General features: G+C 31.5%; 3 protein-coding genes across 3 annotated transcripts; 1 reads left to right on the top strand and 2 right to left on the bottom strand.

The window, feature by feature from the left end:
• The first annotated feature begins 6744 nt into the window (after positions 1 to 6744).
• Positions 6745 to 7479, top strand: LOC140826718 (uncharacterized). Its single transcript, XM_073189220.1, has one exon. The coding sequence runs from the start codon at positions 6745 to 6747 to the stop codon at positions 7477 to 7479; it is 735 nt and encodes a 244-aa protein (XP_073045321.1).
• Positions 7480 to 11226: 3747 nt separating this feature from the next.
• On the bottom strand, positions 11227 to 13237 carry LOC140828182 (protein RGF1 INDUCIBLE TRANSCRIPTION FACTOR 1-like). Its single transcript, XM_073191164.1, has 4 exons — positions 13081 to 13237; positions 12830 to 13009; positions 12453 to 12668; positions 11227 to 11655 (listed from the first exon to the last, which is right to left on the bottom strand). Exons 1-4 carry the CDS (start codon positions 13201 to 13203, stop codon positions 11431 to 11433), a joined length of 744 nt encoding a protein of 247 aa, XP_073047265.1. The 5' UTR covers positions 13204 to 13237; the 3' UTR covers positions 11227 to 11430.
• Positions 13238 to 15087: 1850 nt separating this feature from the next.
• Positions 15088 to 20684, bottom strand: LOC140826108 (DEAD-box ATP-dependent RNA helicase 38). The gene is made up of 8 exons (XM_073188244.1): positions 20355 to 20684; positions 19342 to 19635; positions 18650 to 18877; positions 18111 to 18176; positions 16805 to 17221; positions 16616 to 16727; positions 15534 to 15619; positions 15088 to 15446 (listed from the first exon to the last, which is right to left on the bottom strand). The coding sequence occupies exons 1-8, from the start codon at positions 20574 to 20576 to the stop codon at positions 15384 to 15386; spliced, it is 1488 nt and encodes a 495-aa protein (XP_073044345.1). The 5' UTR covers positions 20577 to 20684; the 3' UTR covers positions 15088 to 15383.
• Positions 20685 to 24227: the final 3543 nt, after the last annotated feature.

Here is a 24227-nt window from a genome sequence, read left to right on the forward strand (position 1 = left end):
TTCAAACTACGGCTTATTCATTGTTACGATCTTCCTCCATATGGAAACAGTGGACCAACTTTGGAATGCATCTTTCATGATCAGGAGGTAAGATATTTTCTTATATTTGATATTGAAATCTTTTAAACAAATAAATATAATATATAGATTCTCTCTATTTTTTTAGGGTTCGCGCATACATGCAACAATAAAAGAAGGCCTCATACAGAAAATGAAACCAATTCTCAAAGAAGGACATCTTTTTGCGATTAAAAACATAATTGTTGCAGACAATCGTCTGAAATACAAGACAACAACACATAAATACAAACTAATGTTTATGAATAAAACTAATGTCTGCGAGATTTTTGATGATTCTTTTTCATCAAGTATGTTCGAATTCAAAAGCTTTAGAGATTTGAAGAATGCATATGTCATTGATGAGAATGAACTTTTTGGTAAGCTGTTTTTTTTTAATTTACTTAGTGATGTATCAATTTCTTTATTAATTTTTTGTTTACTAATAAGTTTTTTTTGTTTATTTGTAGATGTCATGGGAAAAATAATTGCAAGAGACTCACCTCAGAATAAAGAAATTAGTGGACGTGCTACAAAACTTCTCGATTTGGTCATTGAAGATTTAGAGTAACCGCTTTTTATCTTATTTTCATATTTTATTTGTGAACTAATTTTTGGCATTTCAAATCATATATTTATTGGAAACAACAAATTACCATGTACTTTGTGGGGAAACTTTGTTGATGAAATCATGGCATATTTGGGCACTGTGGGTGACGAACCAGTTGTGGTCATTCTTCAAATGTTTCGTGCAAGACGATTTAGAGGTGAAGTGCGGGTTCAAAGTACATTTTTTGTCACCAAAATGATAATAAATTGAAACTTAGCTGAATTCCTTGAATTTCGTAACAGGTATTTTAATTTTTTTTTAATTAAATTTATCTTTTCTCATTATTGAATTTTTTTATAAAAATTTCCAATTTAGGATGAATACTGATAGCAAGACCCCAACAAATTCAATTAGCACTATTTCAGTGAAATCCGCCCCTAATGTGATGGAAGAACTTTCGAATGCGAAGGACATTTTCAGGACCATAGAATAAGTTTCAGAAAATAATGATGTATATTTTTTCATATTCTTTTTATTAATAAGAGTTTCACTAAATTTTGTTTCGAAATTTCAGTTTATACAATTGATATTTGCTTTAATTGTTTTGTCCATTTCCAGGTGGGGAGTTTTTGGATTTATGCGAGGATTGTATCCGTTGAATCTCATGGAAGTTGTGGTATTTATCATGTAAAAAATGTCCCAAGAAGATGATTGTGGTGGGTGATAAATTTTACTGTGAAAAGTGTGATAAATTTGATACTACAGGAAATATCAGGTACGTTTTATGTACAATGGACATTGCTTCTTTATTTTATTTTATTTTTATTTTTGTATATTTAGCTTATAATAAAATAAATTGTTTTCAAGGTTTAATATTCAAGTTAGACTTGTAGACAGTACTGGAAATGCAATTTTCTTACTTTGAGATAGAGAGTCTATTCAACTTATTGGAAAAACTGCACTGGAATTGAAGACTGAAATGGAAACTCAGGTTTTCTTTCTTGGTTTTTTATGATATACTTAAATTAATTTTTTTATATAAAATATTAATCATCCACATAATATTTCAGGGGACGAAATCGGTAGAAATTCTGAAAGACTTGGAAAATTTAGTAGATCAAAATATTTTATTCAAAGTTCAAGTTAGATCCAATCAGATTCGCGGATATAATGGGACATACACTGTCATTAGATTGATTTCTGACCCTGATGTTGTTGACAATTACTCTAGAGATTTTCTTGATAGCCAGGTATTATATAGTCTATCACATTGATGTCCTCATTTAAATTTAAATTATGGTTGTTTAAATTTATACTATACCACAGGAATCTGATTTGTTCTCAAAACTCAACAACACTGTCACAGGAGAAGTTGAGGTAAATATCAGGAAATTAAATATTTATTCTTTATGAATTTAGTACAAAATCAAATAAAATTATTCTTTTTAGGTTATTTCGTCTGAGGATGAAGTCTCTACACCTATAAAGTCTACCCCCAATGAAGTTCCATCAAAAGATGTATTAAATGATTCTACATTGAAGAGAACCCTTATGGATGAGTTCTCATCAACGGCACCAGATAAAAAGTTTAAAGCTGTCATCAAGCAAGAGAAAGACTAAAATATGTTTTCTATAAAACTATGAGTTATATTATTCTGAGTATTATTTAAGAATTAAGTTTTGATGAGACATTATCATCTTAGTTTCAAACATTTGCTTTTGTTAAATTTTAATTTTATTGTTACTGCCAACTTGATTAGTGCAATTAAGTTTCATGGTTCGAATGAATGTTTCAAAATTTATCATTTTCATATTCAATATTTTTATTTTCTTCACAAACTTTACAAATATAATAATTAAGGCAGTTAAATATTTAATCTTAAACATTATTTTTTATTAATGTGATTATAAAATTGTGCCTACAATCTCTCGAAAGGCAATGCAATTCATAATCATATTTTTTGTTATATTAAAAATGCTAACTACTAATTGGAGATACTGGAGTCTATTGAAAAATGCAACATAAACAGCAAACATAAAATTGTGCATGCGTTTGAATTAAGATCGATGTCACCCAAAAAAACATTTTTTAAATATTTTAGGAAATGGTCTCACAATCAACCCATTTTTGGAAAATGATGCCACAACAAACCCATATTCGAAAATATATTGGATAATTTTTTTCAAATATAATCAAAAATAAAAAACCATTTAAGGCATTTGTAGATGTTTAAACATTATTTTTTATTAATGTGATTAAAAAATTGTGACTACAATCTCTCGAAAGGCATTCAATTCATAATCATATTTTTTGTTATCTTAAAAATGCTAACTACTAAAATTTGGAGATACTGGAGTCTATTGAAAAATGCAACATGAACAGCAAACATAAAATTGTGCCTGCGTTTAAATTAATATTGATGTCACCCAAAAAACATTTATTAAATATTTTGGGAAATGGTGTCAAGATCAACCCATTTTTGGAAAATGATGCCACAACGAACCCATATTCGAAAATATATTGGATAATTTTTTTCAAATAAAATCAAAAATAAAAAACCTATTAAGGCATTAGGTAGATGCTTAAAAACACGTTAATAAAATAAGAAAAGATAAAATGGTAAGCAAATTTCAATTAAGATTGATATCAATGCCCTTAATTTTTGCTCGAAACAATTCTCTAAACCAAATATCATATTTGAACTTCTGTACAATATACGGCATTAATATCAACTTTTCCTTATTCGAAAATTTGATGCTTGAAATTTAATATAATGCATTAACTAATTTTTACCTTTTCAAAATAGAGGACTTAAAATTCAGTTCAAAAATTAAAATATACACCTGTCTTTAGAGTTTCAAAAGAGCCATTAATGATTAATTTTTAATTAATGCCCTTATTGACGAACATAATTCAAGTAAATGCAACTTTTTTTCATTATTTACAAAACTAATTTCAAGTTTCAAAATATAGACATTAATGAGAGATGCTTGATGCAACTGTTTTTCATTATTTTCAAAACTAATTTCAAGTTTCAAAATATAGACTTTAATGAGAAATGCTTGATTGCTGCTTTTATAATAAATTCGAAACTATGTTTCAAGATTTATTTTACAACATAATTTCCTCATCTTCTTTTTCTCTGAGTCCACTCATTTTCTCATGGAATTCCGATTTGTTCAACATACAATCACATATCCTATCCACTAATAGCTTTAACAATCAAACACATACTTTAAACGAAATTTTTATCGCTATGACTTGATATGAAAGGTATACTATTCCAAACTTTATGGAATCTTAAGAAGGAACTTCAAAATATGGTATCTCAAGAACAAGATCTATAGATTATTTTAACAAAAAATAGTGTTGTTCGACACAAAAGGTTGTCAGATCTATGCACTTTTTTTATCAATATTGCGATATCTGAAAATAATTATTGCGAAAAAAAAATTTCGCAAGCATGTCAAAAGTTTAGAGTAAATTCATAAAATTATAGTGAAAATTTTATCAAAAGACTGAGTAAATCTTAATAAATTAGTCACATTTTCTCAGAAATTTCGATGGTAAATCTAATTACATTAGACCCCATAAAGAATTTTTTCTGAGATAAAAAAATCGAGTATTCATCTGTACACGCCATGAGATTCGGCGACATGTTTAAACACTTGAAAAAAGTTAAAAAAAATTAGATCCGAGTGTGCATGTTCACGCCATGTGTTTCGGCATGAATTTTAAACACTCGAAAAAGATGATAAGATTTTGTTCTAAAATGACATGTCCATCAATAGATCTATTATCTCGAATACCTGAAGAAAAATATTCCATGATTGAAAAAAAAATCACATGAAATCTTTTCTCAGAAATATCGACGATAAATCTAATTATATTAGACCACATTAAGATATTTTCTGAGATAAAAAAATCGAGTATTCAACAGATACACGCCATGAGATTCGGCGACATGTTTAAACCCTCGAAATAGATGAAAAAAATTTAGATCCGAGAGTGCATCTGTGCACGCCATGAGTTTTAGCGTGAAGATTAAACATCTAAAAAAAGATAAAAAAAAATTTAGATCTAACTTCACATGTCCATCAAGTTCCATATAAATTCCTGAAAAAAAATTCCATGACTGAAAAGATCATATTCGAAATGTTAAATATTCTCAAGATCTATAGAGAAAATCGAATATGAAGTGAAAAATACATAAAAAGAAAAACGGAAAAATTCAAAACTTGAACATTCTTCAAAAATAAAAAAAAAAACGAATTCCCAGAACACAAGACAACATAAAGATAAAAAAATAGAGTATTCAACAAATACACGCCATGAGATTCGGCGACATGTTTAAACCCTCGAAATAGATGAAAAAAATTTAGATCCGAGTGTGCATCTGTGCACGCCATGAGTTTTAGCGTGAAGATTAAACATCTCGAAAAAGATAAAAAAAAAAAAAATAGATCTAACTTCCCATGTCCATCAAGTTCCATATAAATTCCTGAAAAAAAAATTCCATGACTGAAAAGATCATATTCGAAATGTTAAATATTCTCAAGATCTATAGAGAAAATCGAATATGAAGTGAAAAATACATAAAAAGCAAAACGAAAAAATTCAAAACGTGAACATTCTTCAAAATAAAAAAAAACGAATGCCCAAAACACAAGACCACATAAAGATAAAAAATCGAGTATTCAACATATACACGCCATGTGATTCGGCGACATGTTTAAACCCTCGAAAAAGATGAAAAAAAATCAGATCCGAGTGTGCATATGTGCACGCCATGAGTTTCAGCGTTTAAACATCTCGAAAAAGATAAAAAAAATTAGATCTAAATTCACGTGTCCGTCAAGTTCCATATAAATTTCTGAAAAAAAAATTCCATGACTGAAAATATAATATTCGAATGTTAAATATTCTCAAGATCTATATAGAAAATCGAATATGAACTGAAATATACATCGAAAAACGAAACGAAAAAATTCAAAACGTGAACATTCTTCAAAAATTTAAAAAAACGAAAAATAAAAACCCAAAAACCATGTTTTTCGGTGCAATACAAAAACTAAGAAGAAAGAAACAATAAATTTCCGGTTTTTCTGCAAGTCTAGAAACCACCGAAAATTTATTTTCTGTGAGTTGTGTGTGGGAAAGTGAGAGGCGTGTCTAGAAACATCCCAAATATATAGTGAATCGATTTAGGGTTTATTTAGTTGGGTTGGACTATTTTATTGTTTATTTAGTGGGTTGAGCTTCAATATTTATTTTGTTGTGTTTATTTTTTTGGGCTTCTATACAACCGTTTTTTTGTTGTCCTCAAAATTGGTTTGATGGACTGCCTTATTGTTTATTTGTAGTCTTCAAATTTGTATTTAAAAAAATTAATTTAAATGGGCTGAACACTTATATATTGATTGTTGATGTACGTTTTTTATAATGATAGTATAACATCATAATTTTCTCTTCAATTTATCAATTTTAATCTTTTACAAAAAATTCACCAATTAATTTATACGAATAAAAAATAATCGTACGTCAAAGAACTGTAAACTACCATTTTTATATTTTTTTATTCATGCAAATTAATATAAACAAGGAAAAACGATTAATTAACGTATTTATAATTAACTTATATGAATGGAATTTAATTTACCCTAAAGTCTAATTTTGTTAGTGAAATTAATTCAAGGCCAAATTTGATTATGGTGTGGTAAAGTAGGCTATTGTTAATAATTCATATTCAATAAATTTATATTAAATACCAATTATTATTTTTGTTATATTTGAATACATTTATCTTGTGAATTATCATTATGTTTGTATTTTTAGAATTCCATTTTTCTTAAAAATATTTTGTGTTGTCAATAATTAAACAGAAAATATAGTTTTGAGAGCCAGAGTATCTCAACAATTTAGTTTACATGGTTCAGTCAAGATGCTGATTCCAACATCAATATCTCTGTTAAGTCAAATGGTACAAATTTTTTAATTCAATAAAGTACTTTTTTGAATGTTTGAAATTGAAAAACTACTGCAAAGCTATGGAAAGAGTTTACGTGAATTCCAATCAATGCCTTTTCCCAGTGATCAATATTTTCAGTCTTCACCAAATAGACTTATATATGACGAGATGCGGTTTGACAGAAGATCTTTATCGGAACAACATGATAAACTCATTGATAATTTGAACTCTGAGCAGCGTCATGTATATGATACAATAATGAAAGCAGTTGTTTCAAATAAGGGAGGAGTATTCTTTGTATATGGATATGGAGGTACTGGAAAAACATTTGTCTGGAAGACTCTGTCTGCATACTTGAGATCGAAGGGGGAAATTGTCTTGAATGTGGCATCCAGTGGTATAGCATCTCTTCTGCTGCCTGGTGGAAGAACTGCTCATTCCCGTTTTGCAATTCCATTTAATCCCAATGAAGAATCAACATGCAATATCAAACAAGGGAGTCATCTTGCAGAGCTTATTGTAAAATCTAAACTTATCATTTGGGATGAGGCTCCAATGACGCATAAGTTTTGTTTTGAAGCTTTGGATAAAAGCATGAAAGATATAATGAGATTTGTCAATCCTTCGAGCCATCATTTGCCTTTTGGAGGCAAAACGGTTGTTTTTGGTGGCGATTTTCGACAAATATTGCCTGTTATTCCAAAAGACAGTAGGCAAGATATTGTTCACGCCACTATCAATTCTTCATATCTTTGGAGACACTGTATAGTTTTGAGATTGACGAAAAATATGCGATTACAGAATTTAGGTTCTGATGAAGAATGTGCTAAAATCAAAAAAATTTCAGATTGGATCGCTAATAATAGGAGATGGAAAAATTGGAAAAATTGTAGAACAGAATGACGGTTATGCGACCATAGATATTCCTGATGAACTTTCTTTGATCAAAGATTGCAATGATTTATTGCAGCAATAGTTGTGGAGTACGTATCCGTCTTTAGACAAACAATTTCAACAATAATGCATATTTCAGCAAAGAGCTATTTTGGCACCACACTTGATGCGTTCAGTCCATAAATAATACATAATGGGCCCGGGCGAAAGGGCGGGGGTGAAGCCGGTGGCATCATTCACGCAAATGAGCGGCTCCTGCAGCTTAGGTGAGGAAATGATGGCCCACACGGAAGAGAATTCCGAGACTGGCATGTAATGACTGACTTTGAAAGGCTTAAAGTTTGATGGTCTACTCATATCACGAATGTGCATCTTCTTTTCGGTAGCTCATCACATAAGAACTCCAAAGTTAAGCGTGCTTGACTTGGGGAAATTTTGGGATGGGTGACCTCCTGGGAAGTTTCCTAGGGTGCGTGTGAGTGAGGACATAAGCACGCTGGAAAGACTCGTCTTGATACAGTGAGGACAGTCGTCGAATCTGGGGCGTTACAAGTGGTATCAGAGCCGACCTCTCTTAGTACGGTGTGGTTCGGGGACGAACCAAGCGGAAGCTGGTGGGCATGTGAGGCCCGGGGCCGAAGAGGGCGGGGGGTGAACGCCGGTGGCATCAGTTGCACGGACAATGAGCGGCTCCTGGCAGGCTTCTAGGTGAAGGGAACATGAATGAACCGACCCACACGGGAATGAGAGGGATTCCGAGACTGGGCAATGTAATGGACTGAACAGTTGAAGAGGGCTTAAAAGATTTGATTGGTACTACTCATATCACGAAGGTGCATCTTCTTTTCGGTAGCTCATCACATAAGAACTCCAAAGTTAAGCGTCTTGACTGGGGAATTTTGGATGGGGACCTCTGGGACGTGTTGTGATGAGGAATAACCCTGGAAAGACTCTTCTTATACATGAGGAGTCGATCTGGCGTTACATGATATCTCTAAAAATTTGATCGGCGTTGTAATTTAGTTCTGCACGTATCAATAACAGTTATCCTGATGATTGCATACCCCTGCCTTCTTAAATGGAATAAGCTGTTTTGAGACAAGTACCGAATCACAAGTTAAATTGAAGGTTGGAACTCCGGTTATGTTGCTGCGGAACATAGATCATTCTCTTGGATTATGCAATGGTACTAGATTGATCGTGACAAGGCTCGGAAAACCAGGTTTTGGAAGGACTAATTCTAACTCGAAGTAATGCAGGTCATAAAGTACTATTCCAAGAATGTCATTGATGCCTTCTGATCCAAGACTTCCCTTTAATTTCAACGAAGACAGTATCCTTTGATTATATCATACACAATGACAATAAACAAAAGCCAGGGGCAATCATTGTCTCATGTAGGACTTTTTTTGAAGAACCATGTTTTTAGTCATGGTCAATTGTACGTTGCTATATCCAGAGTTACGAATCTAAGGGTCTAAAAATTTTGATATGTGATAGTGATAGCAACCCGAAAAAATCAACAACAAATGTTGTATTTAAGGAAGTTTTTCAAAATTTGTAATTTGTTTTTATTTTCTAATTGTATTATCTATATCCATTTGGTTTATTGTTATTTTAATTTTAATTTTTTATTCGAATGTGCATTCTTAATAATTTTAATATTTAATTATATAAACTAAAATCTCGTGCATCGCATATCTATACGCAAGCTAATTTTATGCTCAATTTAGTAAAATCCCCCAAAATGAATTTGCTAAATGAGAAAATTATATATAATGTAAGTATCCTTTTAACATTGTTAATGTTTAATAATTAATATATAATTGATATGTTATTTTATCAATTCATACTGAATATGTTAATGTATCATGTCAATTCGATGACTTTTCAGCCATTGTAATTAGATTATGACCCATTATTCAAATTAAAACCACATTATTTTTATTCCAGTTATTGTTTTGTATATAGTACATAAATCATTATCACATTCATTGTCTAATACAATTGTGATATTATTTTTCATCCGAAATACAAAAATGGCTCTTTTATTCGTGTTTCATAGTTATTATCTTTATGTATATGAAAACAATAGACATTTCAGTTTGTTAAACCGTCATTTTATGTAGAAAGTGAAACAGATTATCATATTTACTAATTTTAACCATTAATTAGAAAAAATAAATGCTCGTGCATCGCACGGGTGAAAAATTAGTTTTAATAACATTAGTCTCTTTGATTATTTATTGTTATCTAAATATTGATTATTATCAGAAATTGGCTAAATGTTGAATTAAATATAACGTTACAAGGATGATTGAGTATGATTAATGAGATGTTACATTCGAGATGCTCTAACTATAAGGATGTGTTTGGTTGAGTGGATTAAATAAGGATAGATTAATAGTAAAATATTTATCGTTAAAATTTTAAGATGTTTTAATAATCATTTTGACCCGGTTTAAGATCCAATTTTATTAATCAAATGCAATAACTATCATTGATCAAAATATGTAGGGTCGTGCTTGACCCCACATAATTTTTTTAAAATGCAATGATGGTAGTTGATGTTGGATATTTTAATCTTAATGAAAAAAATTAAGCTTCAAATCTACTAGCATTCTTTCTTAGCACTGTCATGAGGTCATCTTCAGATTGCAGGTCCCGCCAAGACGTTGAAAGGAGAATTCTCAACCAAATGGATACAAATACATAATATTTGATTTTTTTGGGAATGAAATATGGATTTAGAGAATGAAATATTATATATTATTTTAACTTTGATCGAAAGAGTAATATTCGTTTAGATTTAGAAGATTAATGGGCGTTGGAACCCATTTTTTTCCAACATATTTTTGTGGTTTTGATAGAACCAAACGGATTTAAAAGATTATATATACAGATTCCACATTAACTTAGTAAAGTATCGTCACAACCATTATTCAAAATATTTCAATAATATATATATTTCAAAATAAAGACATCGGGTATATAATATTTCAAAATATTTCAATAATATATATATATATATATATATATATATATATATATTATTAAATAATAAAATAAATGAAAAGAATTCAATATTAGGTAGCAAATCATAGAAAGTTGATAGTTCCATTAAAGGTATATTATATTATTAAACTAATTAAAGGTGTTGTTCTTTACGTGAACGGCCCATGTGAGTTTTTGGGCCCACTAAACTATTTAAACGGACTTCACACAGACTTTTGGCTTTAATTTATGTACAACTTGCAACTTTAAATTACAATATTTTTTTATGATTTAAAAAATTACATTTTTTAAAAAAAATTATTTCTGATCTCTTTCCAAAAGACTTGGTTTATTAACTTTTATGACTCAAATTATCCTCCGTTGGATTATTTTTTCACGGGTTCATTTCATCATGCATAACCAAAATTCTCAAATTACCAGTTTTCAGATTTCAAAATACGAATTTAATTATATGCTATGATTTGTCGAAAAAAGTCGTTATTCATTAAAATTAATGGATGGACCACTTACAATTGTCACTAAATTTATTAGTCTTGTTTATACGTCTCTTATTTCAAAATCATGCGTGTGACACTAAGCAAATATGTAATGTCACAAATCAAGACTGTATTTTTTTTAGTAAATGAGACGTGATTAGGTCACTTGCGCGAGAGTCACACGGATTTTTATTCGTGAAACGGGTCAACAATGTTCATATTTACAATAAATTAACATTTTTGGCATACAAAGAAACATTTTTTCATGGGTGATCCAAATAGAATACATGTCTCACAAAATTGATCTGCGAGACCGTCTCAAGTGAATTTTTGTGATGCTATTTATATTCTCAATGAATTGTTGTTCACATTTAATTTTTATGATTGTTTATTTTTTGGGGGGTGACCCTATCAATAATGAGTTGTATAATTTACCATTTCTATCAAATGATTAATTTAAAGAAAATAATTAGGACCTAAAAGGAGCTCTGTGAGGAATACCCTTTCTTCTTCTTGCACTAGAAAGAATAGGTGGAGATGAGATTGGATATATTTCTTGTTGTGATCCTTCACGCAATTCTTCTTCTTCTTCTTCCTTCACTCTTCTTGAAATACCTTCTCCTCTTTGTATTGCCACATTATTCTTTTCATATAATGTAAAGCTTGCATCTCCATTACTCTTTATTCCCATAAGCTATTTTGTTTAACCAAAAATGAAAAATTAGACAAGAATAATCATTCTTCATCAAAGCAAATAGAGAATTCCAAAGTTTTATTAGTGAAAATAATTTTTAAAAAAACCCCAAGAAAATGGCTACTGATGGTATGTGAATCCAACATTTTTTTCACCAAAATGAAACATGTATAGCAGCAAAAAAAGTCTTTCTTCTTTCAAGAAAATAAAGAAATTGTACAAAATTTCTTGTAGAAATAAAAATAACCCAAGATGATGATCAATGATGATATGGGAACCCAACATTTCAATTTTTTTTCAGATAAAACATTTATTTTAGAAACCTACGTTTTCATTTATTTTTTTATTTTATTTTTTTGGTTGATGATTTTATTATTTTTTATATTTAATATAAGCTCCAAATGCCAAAAGGATGATAATGATGTCCATTCAGAATATTGTGGCTATTTCTTGATCTGTCATTCTTTATCAATCCATCGTAGGGTGTGACCATTTAACAATTCCATTGGGGATTCCAAATTTATAAAAGTATTATTATCATTTTCTTGGTAACACTTTACAATTATGACGATTGAGATTGTTTATAATGAACTTGCATCATTATACTCATCCATTCGGATTTGGATTCGAATTTGGATGATACAAAAGTCAGAAAGTAAAATAAACTGAACTCAATGATTATTCCTGTCACGTATTCGAAATCCTTAGCTTCAAATTCATCGATCCAAATAAACTCGGGACGAATGTCCATCAAGAAAACGCAAAATTTAGAAATTGAATAGATATAGTGTACTGACCTTACAGCCAAGAGAACAAAATCGAAAAGTATCCAGAAGGCTCCTTGAACAAATTTCACATACATGAGAGACTGTCTTCCCACCTTTAGGCTGAGGCCTCTCATTCAGAAACAAAACCCTCGCGCTGTTTATTACATATGTCTGCACATCGTTTATTTCCAAAACCTTCTGAATCTCCGAAACCCTCACCACGTCGTGATACGAAGATCTCCTTATCTGTTCATTCAGACAAATATGTGTATAATTCAAGAAAATGTTAATGTGGAGTGGATTTGATGTACTTTTCATGGTGGTTGTGGATGCGATTTAATTAGCCGACTCAGAAACGGTGTACATATAATATTCTTGCTCACTTTGAACCAAGAATTGGAAATGACCTGAATAACTTGATGATCTTGGTGTTTGGATGACTTGCAGTAGAAGCAAAACCCGTCGCTCTTGCAATCTAAGCAAAACATATTGCATTCGCTACGGGCCGCGTCACCGTGCTTCTGGCACAAGTTGAAGAAGGCCGTGTTCAGCAATCTTTCCAGCCATGGCGGCACCAGCATTGTCTCCTGGAGATAGCACTCAATGTCAAACTTAGATAAGTGAATAAAAAATACATATGGAATATTTTAGCGAGTACCATTATCGAATTCGGATTAAATCCCTCCAATGGTGAAGAAATTTGGAGGAGAAATCTTGCTGAGAGGGAGAGGGAGAGGGAGAGGGGAAGGTGGAGAGACCTAACCCAAAGAAGCAGCAACATAGAAATTCAAGAACGAGAGGACACCTAGGATTATAGGGGTGACAAGTGCCTAAATTCGTGAAAAAAGATTGAAAAATGGAGGGTCGAGATGAAAAGAGATGGCTTCAACATTCTTGTGGGCCGTTGGATCTGAGGAGCTGGGGAAGGGTTTGGCGCTTACGTTAACTAGTTTTTGGATCTTCTTTGCGTCTATAATGTGTGTAGGCATTAAGGGTCGGCCACTAAGCTACGCTATTTGCCTAATGTACGTAAGTCAAGTCGTCCCTTGATACGGCGTCGTATGCACGGCATTGGAGATTATTTATTTATTATTATTGGTAATTTTTAATTTGTGTTCTTGTCATATAACATTACCTTTTAGGGGATTGATGATGTAATAAAGGAAAATCGAATTGTGTTTGTAATGCGGAGATTTGGGTAAAGTGGTAAACGATGTCGTTGGTCAAATTTAAATGAGAAAAACTGTATTTTTTTATTCTATATATTTTTCTTTTTGTGATTTTGAAATTTCATGTTGTTAAATTTCATTATAGTTTACTATATTTGTTTTTTTTTTTGTGTGATCATTTTTAGTCATTTTTATAATATGATATCAACATTTTAAATGAAAAATCATTAAAATTACCAAAAATTAGAAGATATATAGGATCAAGATTACCAAAATCTCGAAGAATCAAATATTCATGACCTAAAATGCAATTGTACCACTTAGATATTTTTTTTATAAAAAAAAATCTATTTTTTGTCAAACTAGACATGGCCCGATAGGGGCGTATCGGGTTAAAAAATTGCATTCGCAGCATATTTGATTAGTTGAAAGAGCGTGAAATCCCTATGTAAAATTCATATACTTCTGATATCCTATATTCTAAATCATACCGCACATTTACCTCATTTTTATTTTACTTTCAAGGGATTTATGCGTGTGATTTAAACACATAAGGTTTAAAAGACCATTATTTTTTTACATAAAGAGTTTAATGTCTTGACTTTAATTTCCCACTGGCGATGCATGCAATTTTCCTTAATACTCCAAATATTTGTATATTTGTGTTATTTTGAGCTGATTGAGTCATTTTTGACAAATACATCGTTATCTGAATGCAAAATTTTTGAAGAATTGATATGTTCTTGAAATCATTTTTATAAGAATTTATGACGAATTTATAGTTCGATCTCGAGGAATTAGTAAATAGAGCTATGAATAATTGAAAGAAAGAGTTTGGTAATCCACCTATAATTAGCTTCGACATGTCTATTCAAGTGCTTAACATTTTCTTTCCTATGCTAATAAATTTTGCCAGAGGCAGTGCAACATGTAAAAAGATTAATATAAGCAAAATAAAATGTGGAGTAGTATAAATATATTTATATTGAAATAATATTGAATTATTATCGATTGAGATATTATGAATTAAAATAGGTTCGATCGGGTAGTCACCGTATCCTAATCTGACCCCGCCTATTTGCCCAAATAAAATGATTTATCCAGTTATTACGTAGCGGGATTATCTTTTCCTAGTTAACAAATCAATATCTGTTGAAATACTTGTTTCCTCTCCTGCATAATATAATTGATGTATTCTTCTCCCGAAACTTCACTCAACATTTCGGCATGCTCACAAGAAATCTGCTATATTATCTTCGATATGGAATGAATCATGCTCAGCCTCCTGGCAACCGTGCACGGTGATCATATTCAAAGACTGCATCCAAATATCAGTTTGTGAACCGGAAAGTTAAAGGTCGGACCAACGGACCTCGTTGCTAGATGAGGATAGCTCAATGTTCTTTCTCTTAAAAAAATAATAGGATGGTGTTGCTCTGAAACGATGTGATTATAATTTGGAGCTGAATCTTCTTGCTGTAGATGCGATGAACAAATCACAAATATGAGACCAAATCTTTTCACAAGCAGATTTTGTAGTTAAATATAATGTATTTCCAATTGCAAATAACTGTGCGCCACAGCAAATCCCTCTGAACAACTCTGGAGACATCGGCAAAACTATCTACTATGGAAATTTTCAAACCAAAGACTAAGGCACACCAAAATCCCCTCAAGTTTGCCACCACATTCACTGATAAAAACACAACATAACTAAAAATATTTCATTTCATAAGAGAGCGGAATCCCGACTGAATAAATATACTCCGGTCACATCCTTGGAATAGTAGTTTTATAGCAGACCCGCGTTTGTTAAGGCGGTTTCGAATTCCTTGTCGCTGTTCCATGGACCCACCTGAATATAAGAATCCTCAGAAAAACTCCTTAAAAAAATTAATTGCTTAAGATATTTGGAATGCTTGCTATTGTCTATAGAATTTACCTCAGTTATCTGAGCGTTGAAGTAATTCTCAATCTTGCCCATAATCATGTCATCTCTATGATTGAGAAGCAAGTTGAATACAGCACCTGTTGAATTATCAGAAACAAATGCGTCCTATGATGTAAGAAAAAAATTTACCATCGAGGAAGCAAGGAAAAGAATCACGCTTATAGTTAACTGAATCTCATTTCAAGAAAGTGGTCACGAAACTATAGGAGAGGCCCTGCGGAAAAATAGCTAGACGCAGGATGATAAAAAGCTTAACACCTCTCATTCTTATTGTTTTTCAATGAAAAAAATGAAAAAATAAGGTCGTCTTATAAAAAAACCCTTGTGACATCCCTTCTCCGCCACTTCACACCTCCGAACACACGTTCTTATAGAGATAAATGCTCACCCACATCTTCCTAACCTGAAATTGACGGGGATACGAAAGGTTCATTTTTTTTAGGGTACTCCCAGGAACTGGGGTGGGCCCCTAGCTCAAAGGATTAGAGCGTGTGTCTCATCAATTTTGCATTAATCCTGGTTCTCTTTTATTTTTTTTTGGAAGTGAAGGCATTATTCATCATGAAGAGTCACAGCTATGATTGAATTCATCAGTAAAACCAAATGAGGCACAAGATAACAAACATAAATCGTGACCAGATAAATAGAAAATTCCATGAATGTGTCAGCAGCCCCATATAACAAACTAGTTTAAAAAAAGCATCTACAACAGATCGAAATGCCGATCGAGGCCTGAGATAGCAACATAGGGGCTGCAACGAAATATACCAAATAGAGTATTAAACTTCATCTCAAGGTACGTACACAGAGCCAAATATGCACGAACACGTACATTTAATAGACAAGCCAACATATGATGATGCTCTACACACATGAAGTTAAAATTACCTCATATAAACCATGGATTTGGCAAATTCATATAAAAGATAAGGCACAATAATACCCCTAGATGCAAAATGAAATCCTACAAGAACTATATTCAGTGAAAACAAATTTTGTCAGACTGGTATTCAAAATAAATTCCGAAAACAATCACATCTGAGAAATTTCAATCAGAACATCCACAAAAGTACCTTTGCGGCCAAAGCGTCCAGCTCGACCAACCCGATGCAAGTAAACTTCATAGTCAGGCTCAGAAGGTCTGTCATATTTCACAGGAAGATCAAAATTGACAACCAAATTGACCTACAGAAAGAAATGAAGCATAGTTCAGAGCCAAAATTTGATAATCATAAACATCAAAACAGCAAAGAGGTATGCACCTGCTTCTGATCAAAACCTCGAGCAAGAAGATCGGTCGAAATAAGAACTTGAGTCAATCCCTCCTTAAACTCCTTTATGATTTTGTCCCTGTCTTCTTGTTTCAATGCACCTTGAATTGTAGTGACCTCATAGCCCAGACTGATCAAGGACTGGTGTAAATTACTGGCACTATTCCTAGAGCGGACAAAAACAATTGTCTGTCCCACCTTCTCTCCAAGTTCAAGTATTCTGTCTTTGATCACCATGATCTTTGAAAGCTCATCAGGACAATGTACCTTATACTGTCTGACAGACTCTAAAGACAGTTCTTCCTTTTTCACAAACAACTGGTTATAATCTTGGACAAATAAATCTTCAACAATCTTTGATACAAAGGCCTTCACGGCATCATCAAACGTGGCTGAGAAGAGAAGCACCTGATTATGATTTGCAACAATAGCACAATTCAGTTATGTGCGTCCACTTTAATGTATATCAAAGTAGAAAGATAGACGTGTTGATATCTACTTTAAAGTTCTAATAATTATAAATACATTTCTTCCTTTCACTAGTGGTTTTCTTTTTTGATAGGGAAAGACATCGAGTACAAGAAATGGTGATGGCACTCACATGAATATAATATCATTTTCTTTTTCTGATTGAGAAAGACATCGATAACAAGAAATGGTGATGGCATTCACATGAATATAATATCATTGAACACTGGTAGCAATAAATTCTTTAAAGTTGTGTTTTGAACGATGGATTTGGATTTCAAATGTATTCAAATGTACTTTTGTTGTTTTAGAGAAGCACGATCAGAAATCTTGAATTCACCATTGCATGTTTATATAATGTTTCATGGTGATTAAGATGGATTTTAAATTCAACAAATAATTGTTTCATTTGATATTCATTATCCTTTGTGTGACTGACGTGTAGATAAGTAAGTTATGGATTTACGATTTGATATATTGTTTCAATGTTTCCAATATAACTATAATCAAAATCCGTGGATTTCAAATTCATCCCCAAGTTCCCACTAAAATAATCAACAAAACTTTCTAAAACTAAACATTTTGAAATAAACAATTCTAGCTACATCAGTTGAAGATATTCCAGCTCTTAATAACATGGAACCCGGGTAGATCTAACCTAGAAACATAAACTGTTAGACAGATAAATTTTGTTAGATAAATGTGCAGTAAAAAACACAATTAATTTTGGAACAATCACGGTAAAGTTGGTGAAAACAGAATTGACGCAAAAATTATGTAAACTATTCAACGCTTCATAAATTATTTAAAATGGTTGCAAATAGCTGACCTGGCAATTGGCATTACTCTTCAAAATTGCCTTCATTATTTTTACCGAATCATCTCGAAAACCACTCTACATAAAAGACAAAATTCCGTCATAGGCATAATTTGAAATAATATTTAATGTAAACTTCTCAATGTTTTAAAACTATAGAACAATATGATATTAACTTCATTGGGGTATAGCAATTCAAAAAATGGCACAACAAATTTATTGTAGCCTGTGTCAGAACCCATCCAATTACCCTATTCATAATCACAAAAGAAACTTCTGCACAAAAGGAAACATTAGAGGCAATTTGAATGTGACATCCTGGTGGACATCAATATTATAACACCAAGAGTTATCATATCCAGATGGACCAGAATGTCGGAAAATAACGACATCATTGCAGATAAAACAGATCCTAAAAAAGAAGTCGGGACAATAAATAGCTAGAAATCAAGGGTGACATCAGCAAAGATGTGAAAGGACAAGTAAATACATAAGCGTCATAGTAGTAAAGAAACTGAGATACACACATGCAAGACAACCACCAGTAATACCTCTGCTAGCATGTGGTCTGCCTCGTCAAACACCAGAATCTTCAGTTGGCTCATGCCTAGTTTCTTCGCTAACATCCACTTACATATTGTACCAGGTGTACCAATAATAACTTGTGCCGTAATAGGTGGTCTCTTTTGAATTGGAATGTAATTAGCTGGATCCGATGGTATTGCTAATTCTGAGGTTATCCCAGTGAACTTCCCCATCTTCAGAAGCACTTCCATATTCTGTATAATTTATTAATAAACTAATCAAAAAACGATATTACTGACAAACGACTTGCCACGTGCGTGAATGCATAACTGTTCAACACATTAAAGAGTTTCCTAGAAACTTCTATGATGTGGACTTTCCAACTTTTCTATCTAATAACTCCAAATGGCACAATTAATATTGATTTAATACCAGTATAACCTGTCACATTCTTTATGATTGCAATGCGCGGAAACTCAACCAGAAAGCTTAAAACCTTATAAGCAACTCAACCGATGCATATTTCAGATAGGAATAACTATGAATATATCTAATATATTCAAATCGCGAGCATTGGGAGACGTTACTAACTCAACTGTTTGTCCATCTCCGTTTCTCCTCAAGGAAAAAAACTAATACTTGTGGTAAAAATATTCAATCAGAACTAATTCACATTTGCAAGTAGATAGTAGGTGAAGACAAACAAGTTTGATATTACCTGAATGGCTAACTCTCTGGTAGGGCAGATACAAAGAGCCTGGGGAGCCTTTAAATGTGGATCAACACGGCTCAACATACCAAGCACAAAACACGTGGTCTTCCCAGAACCATTGTGAGCTTGAGCAATTAAATTCTTGTGTGGAGGAGTCAAAATCATTGGCAAACTTATTGCTTGTATCTTGCTAGGCTTCTCAAACTTCATTTCAACATATAGACCCTTCAGCAACTCGGGTGATAAGTTCAGGTCCTCAAATCTCTTAGCAGAAGTATATGGAGTGTCCCCTGATGTAACCTAAAGTTTCAGCACGAGAACACCAGATCACTAAATATTCTCGTAACAGCATCACAAACAATTTCGCAATTACTTCCTGATGAAGCGAATTTAGCGCCTACACTAAAGGAACATATCTTACTTTAAGAACTATGCGGCATATGAAATATAATACAAATAACTGTAAATACAGTGAAGATATGCATCTTAAATTCCAAGTTGAAACTTGATTTGCTTAAAACTTAACTAAAACACCCCCAGACCATTACAAAACATACAGAAGCATCATTAAAACAAAACTTACAAATTATAAATTTATTTATCTAATTCAATGATAAAAAATTATATAGAGTAAACAGAGCAAAACACGCTTTGTAAGCTTATTGATGTAAATTATAAGCTTATCAACGTAAACAAATTCATGTAAAATCCTATTTTTGCTATAAAAAAATATGATTTGGTGCAATTCATATAATCCACCACATGATCATAGTTTTAATACCAAATGCAGGGAAAAGTATCAGCCGTAACCCAAAGCTTTTAGTTGACGCCTATACATCACCATTCGATCCCTCTGCCGCTAGCTGCTCCCAAGACAAATTTTATTTAAACACCAACCCCAAATTTGAACAGAAGTTTTTGAAATTCTAACCCGACAGATTTAAACACTGTAAACCCAAATAAAACCCTTAATTGAAACAATAAAGCGCAAATCATGTGCATCGGATAGCGAAGCTTACAGCTTCAATTCTGGAGTCATCCGGATCGGTGAGCACATTATCAACTAGTTTGGACTCGTCGATAGCCAACGAACCTAAACCAACTTCGGTCGAGGAAGATTCGGCCTTTTCTTGATCCTCCTCCGCCTCTTCAGCAACATCAGCCCACCGCTTCGTCTCTGGAGGCTTTTCGGCGGCGCTAACAATCTCGGCGGCGCTGGAGGTTGACTCTTTATCGGCCATCGAGGAAACTATTAACGAGTGAAAACCGGAAAGCAAGAGAACATGTAAGTTTATATAGAGCAGAGGTCAAGGCAAAACCCATTAGAATTGATTGTGCGTAAGTCCACAGCAAATATTTACATTTTGCTCGTGACTATCATAAGATATGGCAATTTTCTTTAGGGATTGGGAGATTCACGACAAAAAAAAACCGAAACAAGGATCGAGATTTTTTATTGTTTCGAGTTCGAAGATTTTTAAAAATCTTGGATAGTTCGAACGAGTATGAAAATATTATTTTAACTTCAAACTTGTCTCATAAATAATATTAATAATAAAAATATTATTATTATTTTAAAAAATATCAATAATAATATTATCACTTAAATAATAGAATATAATAAATTTTATTTCGAGAAATCTCCGTACCCTCCTCCGACTTGGGAATGAGAGTGGAGATGGGGATTTAATCTCTATGGTTTCGGGTTAGTAATTCTCCGAACTCTAAAAAACGTAGATCATGACGGATATGAGGTAGAAATAGAATTTGGGGACGAGTAGATTTTAAAAATAATAATTTTCTGCTTCAAAATCAGTTTTTAGTGTTAATTAACCCAATTTTGATATGTGTTCAGATATTTTTTTGGTTAAGTTTTAAAATATATATTCTTGAAAATTTTTATTTTTATTTTCAATTACTTTTGATTCAGTCACTTTTTTACAATCTATATATTTATTAAATTACATACACACATAGTATTTTGCAAACACGATGATATTGGCAACCAAAGACTGATATCACTACTGTTTTAGGGGCTAATGTCACCCTACCTATGTGAAAATCCTAATTATCACAAAACCTCCTATATCCTACAATGTATCTTCAATTTATTGTCATTAAGGATGTAATCGAGTCGAGTCGAGGCGAGTCGAGCTCTTGAATGTTTAAGTCTGGTTCGTTTATAATCGAGCCGAGCTCGAGCTTTATTTAACGAATATATGCATGACTCGTGAGCTTATTCAAGTCTTTATCGAACCTAAACAAGCTTAATAAATATGAATTATACATTTAAATTTTCATTAAATTAATTTAAAAGTAAATTATATATTTAAAGAAAAGTATATTATTATTATTAAAATTTGTAGATTTATTAAAAAAAATATATTAATAGATTTTCTATATATTTCAAAAATAATATGCAAAATCAATAAATCAAATATCAAAACTATTATTTTTTCATCTAAAAAATTACTCATGAACTTATAAACGAGCATGTTCACGAGCTAACGAGCCGAATACTGTAAAGCTTGAGTTTGATTTGTTTATCTTAACGAACCTCATTAAACGAGCTCAAACGAACTTTTATCGAATCAAGCTTCGAATAGCTCATAAACGGTTTGGTTCGTTTACATCCCTAATTGTCATCCCTAGTTATTATCAATATATATTGTCTAAAAAAAGGTCCATACAGAAAAAAGATTGCTGAGTTTTTTTATGGCTAGCAACCTTACGCAACCTCCCTTACATTTATATTCCAATCGTATTTAAATGAGATTTGATGTTAACAAAGACTCGTATTTTCTTCATAAAGGATAGGTTTTTTTAAACAAAGGTGTTTGGTATATATATTGATTTATTTTCCTTTGTTTATGCAGAATTGTGGGATAAGAAACTTATTTTAAGTAATGTAATTCACGTGTAGCAATCATGCATTTGACCCAAACTTGGGACAAAAGTATGGATCCTGGAATAAAGGTCTTTTTATAAAGGCTGTTCCTCCATTTCTATATTGTTGTGTGGCCATTAATATATAGGCAACAATATCAGGACACGTAAAATAAGGATAAGAAGCTACTGCCAACTAAAATATACAATTTTTTTTATAAAAATCAAAATAATCTTCTTCTTTTTTAAAAAAAAAAAGTGCATAAAATCGCAAATGAGCTTGATTTTGATAACGTGAGGTTTTAAAAAGCCCGTTCATTTATACAAATGGTTTTGTGCTTTTGTGGAATTTTACAGAGTAAAAAATGTTATTTTCCCTGTATTTTAGGGATATAATGTAATATAATATAACACTCCATTAAGTAATGCGACGGAATGTATGGTACCACCAAAATCATAGACGATAAATTTCTTATGTAAATGTAATAAAAAATTTAACACTACCCCAAGTAAATATCAGTAGAGTGGATTCTCTTTATTAATAGTGAATCCAATATTGATGGATTTAGTGGAATCAAATACTAAAATCTCATCTACTATACAATTTATTTTTTAAAATTGTATATGTAATTTTTTTAGGTACGAAGAGATAACTTCGATTCAAACAAAAACGGCCATTCAATCTCATGTTAAGTACGATAAGACATTATTAAGAGCGATTAAGCATTAGTTTTCTAGATAAAGTTTTAAGTTAGATTTTAAATTTAAAAAAATATTAAGTTAAATTTCATTATATTTTGATTATAAAAATTAATTTTAAATATTAAATATTTGATGACATGAATTTTTGTAACAAAAAAAATGCTAAGGCACCTGATTTTCTTTAATGGTTAATTTTGTACTACAATAAATTCACAGATGTATACATTTATTCTTAAAATTTGTATGTGTGTGTGTTTTTTCAATATATTTCTTGACTTAATACAATTAAAATCATAATATGAACTAAAAATGTTTTTCATACTTAATCTCGTGCGAAACTTTCTTAAGCTTATATAGCTCGAAGCTTGACGTTACACAACTTCGTCACGCTTTATGCATTTTAGAACCTTACACACATTAAACATACTTATATATATATATATATATATATATATATATATATGAAATATTTATCATAATATAGCATATACTAAACTTCCCACACACAGACTACGTACCTTAGCCCTTGAGCTAGGCCGGTACAATTGAACTTTTTCTACGGTCAAATTCAGGCACTACCTTAATATATAATATTAACCCCATAAATAAAGCTTTAATGTGGGTAAAAACAGTGATAAAATATTTTTGTTGGAAATATATTTGATTTTATTTAGTAATGATAATTTTATTTACAGAAAACGCATATTTTTGAGAATAATGCTAAAAAGTAGAACTAAAATATCGTACGACATATTTTAAAACAGTTATATTATAAGATTTTGTTATTATATCGTGAGATTTTACTATTATTTTGTGAGATTTTATATTGAATTTTTCATGAAATTTTTGTATTGAATTTTTCGTATTATAAAAATTATTGTACCAATTTAGTTGTGTATGATACTTCACTCTATTTTTACGCACAAAACTTAAATACCGAATATGTCGCATAAACAACGATGGTCCCAAGCGTGGACAGGTGTAAATAGTTAGGAAAAATTATATCACATCTTAGTTGGACAAAGTTTTATAATCTAAATTTCCTTTTCTGTTAACTATTTTATAACAACCAATATTTAAATATATAGTAATGGTGGCACAAACGTTATGATTGAAGGTAAAAATGTTTTTTTAAATCAATTTGTGATCGTTTTTATCTGAGGTCACTATACGAAAAAGTAGATACTTAGACTCTAAATTTCTAGACTCAAGGTATGACCTTCAATATCTAAGGGTGTAAACGGTCCGATGAAGCCGCCTCTTAGTAAAATTAAAAATCGAATTTTAATCGATTAGTCTCGAGT

Source organism: Primulina eburnea, chromosome 3 (assembly GCF_022965805.1).
Source record: "Primulina eburnea isolate SZY01 chromosome 3, ASM2296580v1, whole genome shotgun sequence".
In the NCBI taxonomy this organism is placed as follows: Eukaryota; Viridiplantae; Streptophyta; class Magnoliopsida; order Lamiales; family Gesneriaceae; genus Primulina; species Primulina eburnea.